The sequence below is a fragment of the Cynara cardunculus genome, assembly GCF_001531365.2.
Source record: "Cynara cardunculus var. scolymus isolate 2C chromosome LG 4, CcrdV1, whole genome shotgun sequence".
In the NCBI taxonomy this organism is placed as follows: Eukaryota; Viridiplantae; Streptophyta; class Magnoliopsida; order Asterales; family Asteraceae; genus Cynara; species Cynara cardunculus.
This window is the reverse complement of record NC_037531.1, coordinates 6,175,322-6,178,096: the sequence shown is the minus strand read 5'-3', so window position 1 is coordinate 6,178,096 and position 2,775 is coordinate 6,175,322. Positions and strand designations below refer to the sequence as shown.

The 2,775-nt window shown below is 38.6% G+C and overlaps 1 protein-coding gene across 1 annotated transcript in view; it reads right to left on the bottom strand.

The window, feature by feature from the left end:
- Nucleotides 1–2,591, bottom strand: part of LOC112511726 (RNA-binding protein 42-like) — a 10,745-nt gene extending 8,154 nt beyond the window's left edge. The window contains exon 1 of the mRNA XM_025117445.1: nt 2,125–2,591. Within this exon, the coding sequence (XP_024973213.1) occupies nt 2,125–2,349 (225 nt within the window). The 5' untranslated portion in view covers nt 2,350–2,591. The remainder of the gene's footprint in view (nt 1–2,124) is intronic.
- Between the last annotated feature and the right edge of the window lie 184 nt (nt 2,592–2,775).

Sequence of the window (2,775 nt, the reverse complement as noted above, 5' to 3'; positions counted from 1 at the left end):
TGAATACCGGGCGCATCACGTGCGTGATGCGAGCGCATCAGCATCACGCATCACGCATCGGCTTCCGGGACCCTTAACGCATCGGACCGCATCGCGCTTTTTAAAACCAAGTAGATGCTATGCAACATTCATACAGAGTCAATTAAGGGCTTTGTTATTTTGGTACCTTTGTAGATGAACCTTTTGAAATCACTTGGATCTTCTATTACAATTTCGTCTTAAATTACTTCTTTGCATCTTTATTGGTTATTCCACAACATAAAAAGAATATAGGTCTTATGGTTCAAGCCTACAAGGATACATTGTTTCAACGAATGTCAAAATCTTGAGTTTAGCGATTTTTCCTTGTGCACATCAAACTCATCTTTTGTTTCTCGTCATTCTATAATTGAGCATCCTAAAGTTCTAGTCAGATTTTCGTCTCCTGCTCCTACAGTAGCCCCCAATTTTTTGGTGCCTACATATGACCCCTCAACCTCAAGTATAAACTTTGAAGATAAAAAATATATTGACACCAGTCCTACTTTTGTCAGAATTGTTCTTGACTCCGCAGAGCCCTTGGCTTCCCCAAGATTCTCTCTCCTACATACGCTCATCTTATGCCTATGATGCTCCAATATTTCATTCCAAAGTGACTCACCAACCTTAGATTTGTAACACTAAGAGTATTTAGATCATTTTATTTCTCATTATATCTTTTATGTTAATTTATCCCCTTAACTTAATGGTTTCATTTATCCCCTTATCATTTTTGATTTACATCTATTCTAGATATTTATTTTGCTTTCAGAAATAGGTTCCAGGTTCTGGCTCATCATCACAGAAAAAGGGAACATTTGTTATTGGGACTTGCAATGTTGATCTTTCTAACAAAGATTATGTTGACTGTAAGTGGGAATCCACATTGAAACTAAGGGGCCGTTTACCAAACACTTACACAGTAAGCACTTACCAGCAAGAGACATCACTCTCACTTACCTTATCGTGTAACATTCTCGGTCATCAAAATGGATTGTTGGCAAGTGTTTAAAACCTGGTAAGCGTTTACACGGTAAGAGTCATCATCCTCACCGAGCAAGACTCTCAATCCTTGCCTTCCCTCTTACCGGGTAAGATTCTCAGTACTTGTTATGTTCACCCAGTAAGGTTTTTAACCGGTAAGCGCTTACCAAGGTAAGTGGTTTAGTAAACACCCCCTAAGTCTTGATACTTCTCTAATTTGTCTCGAAGCAAGGTTATGAGTAGGAATTGTTGCAACACTAGTCGTTCACAATTGAAACCTGAAAATCTTCCGATGCATATTCGTATAATAATGTTAAGGATTACTAGGAATCCCTTTAGCTCGCAGTCAAATGATTTTCACATGCATTATGATTGCTCAAGCTGCCACTAATCAATGGACACGTTACTGGCAATCTAGAACTCATTTCTTGATGCGTTCCTGTGAAAAGATTTATAGAAATGAGCCTCGTAGTTTTATGGTTCAAGATTATTAATGTTTCTCAACAACTTGCCATGCATCATAGAAGTTTGAAATTCGAAGTTCTAGTGGCAACTCGGTATTCTTTCAAGGTGTATATTTCGACATAAACACCCTCGTTTTGATCAACTATCAAGATCTTATATGTTAGTCTATCCATCATCAAAGCAACTTGTGTACAGTGGTTAAAAGTACACACAAAAATACTAATCAGTTTTGCAAAAAAGCTACTTCTGCTGGTTATGAAAGAAAATGCGAAAAACATTTTGGCCAGCAACATTAGGACTTCCTTGGCTAATGTAATGAAAGAGGTTTCAATATTCTTTTGATAAATATGTTAATGACTTGGAGCATATACTTGTACAAGAATGAAAGGCAGCTTTCTTAAATGGTCGAATCGGTCTTCAACATACGTGTCAAATAGTTAGCTCGTAGTTTGGTGGGCAACCTAAGTACAATTTCTTGCAAACTTAACATCTGCATCGTTCTACGCTCGTAATTGCCAAATACTTGATACAGTTATCCATTTTCTTCGAAGAGATGATCGTCCAGAATCACTTATTAACATTTTAAAGAATTAAAGAAGTAATAACTTAATAATTTATACTCAACTGAAATGAATTAGTAGGATTGGGATAAATTACCTGCTGGAACTGAGGAAAGTAGACTCCAGGGACAGAAGTAGACGGAGCAGGGTAACCGGATGGTGGAGCGGGGTATTGAACCACTGCAGGCGGAGGAGGAGGAGGAGCCGTAGGATAGGTCTGAGGTTGTTGAAGGTGGAAGGGCATCGGAAAATAGGAACCATTGTTGTTAGAATAAGTGAATTGGGAAGAAGAAGATGCAGATGAATTCGGTGGCGTCGACATCTTTCCTTCACCAAATGGAACTCAGACTTCAGTTGTGAACTCGAGTGAAAAAATTTAGGGTTCTTGTTCGTTGATATAAAGGGTTTCGAATCAATTGGAGGAAGATTTTCGAGTCAAAGAAGTCCGGATCTAGTTCCTAATTTATGCAATACTACAGGAGTTCTTAAAAACAACATTTGAACCATTAACTCTCGTGGTGAAAGGATTATGAAAGATAGAGAATTCTAAGAAAAGATTATATTATTAAAAACTAGGGGCCAATAAAAAACCGTTAACCCGTCAAACCCATCCAACCCAACCCGTTAATAACCCAATTAAATCTAACCCGTCTACCCGCCAAACCGCTAACCCACCAATTAGGAGGGTTGAAATTGGGTTGAGCTACCCAATTAAATCCAACCCGTCTACCCGCCAAACCGTCCACCC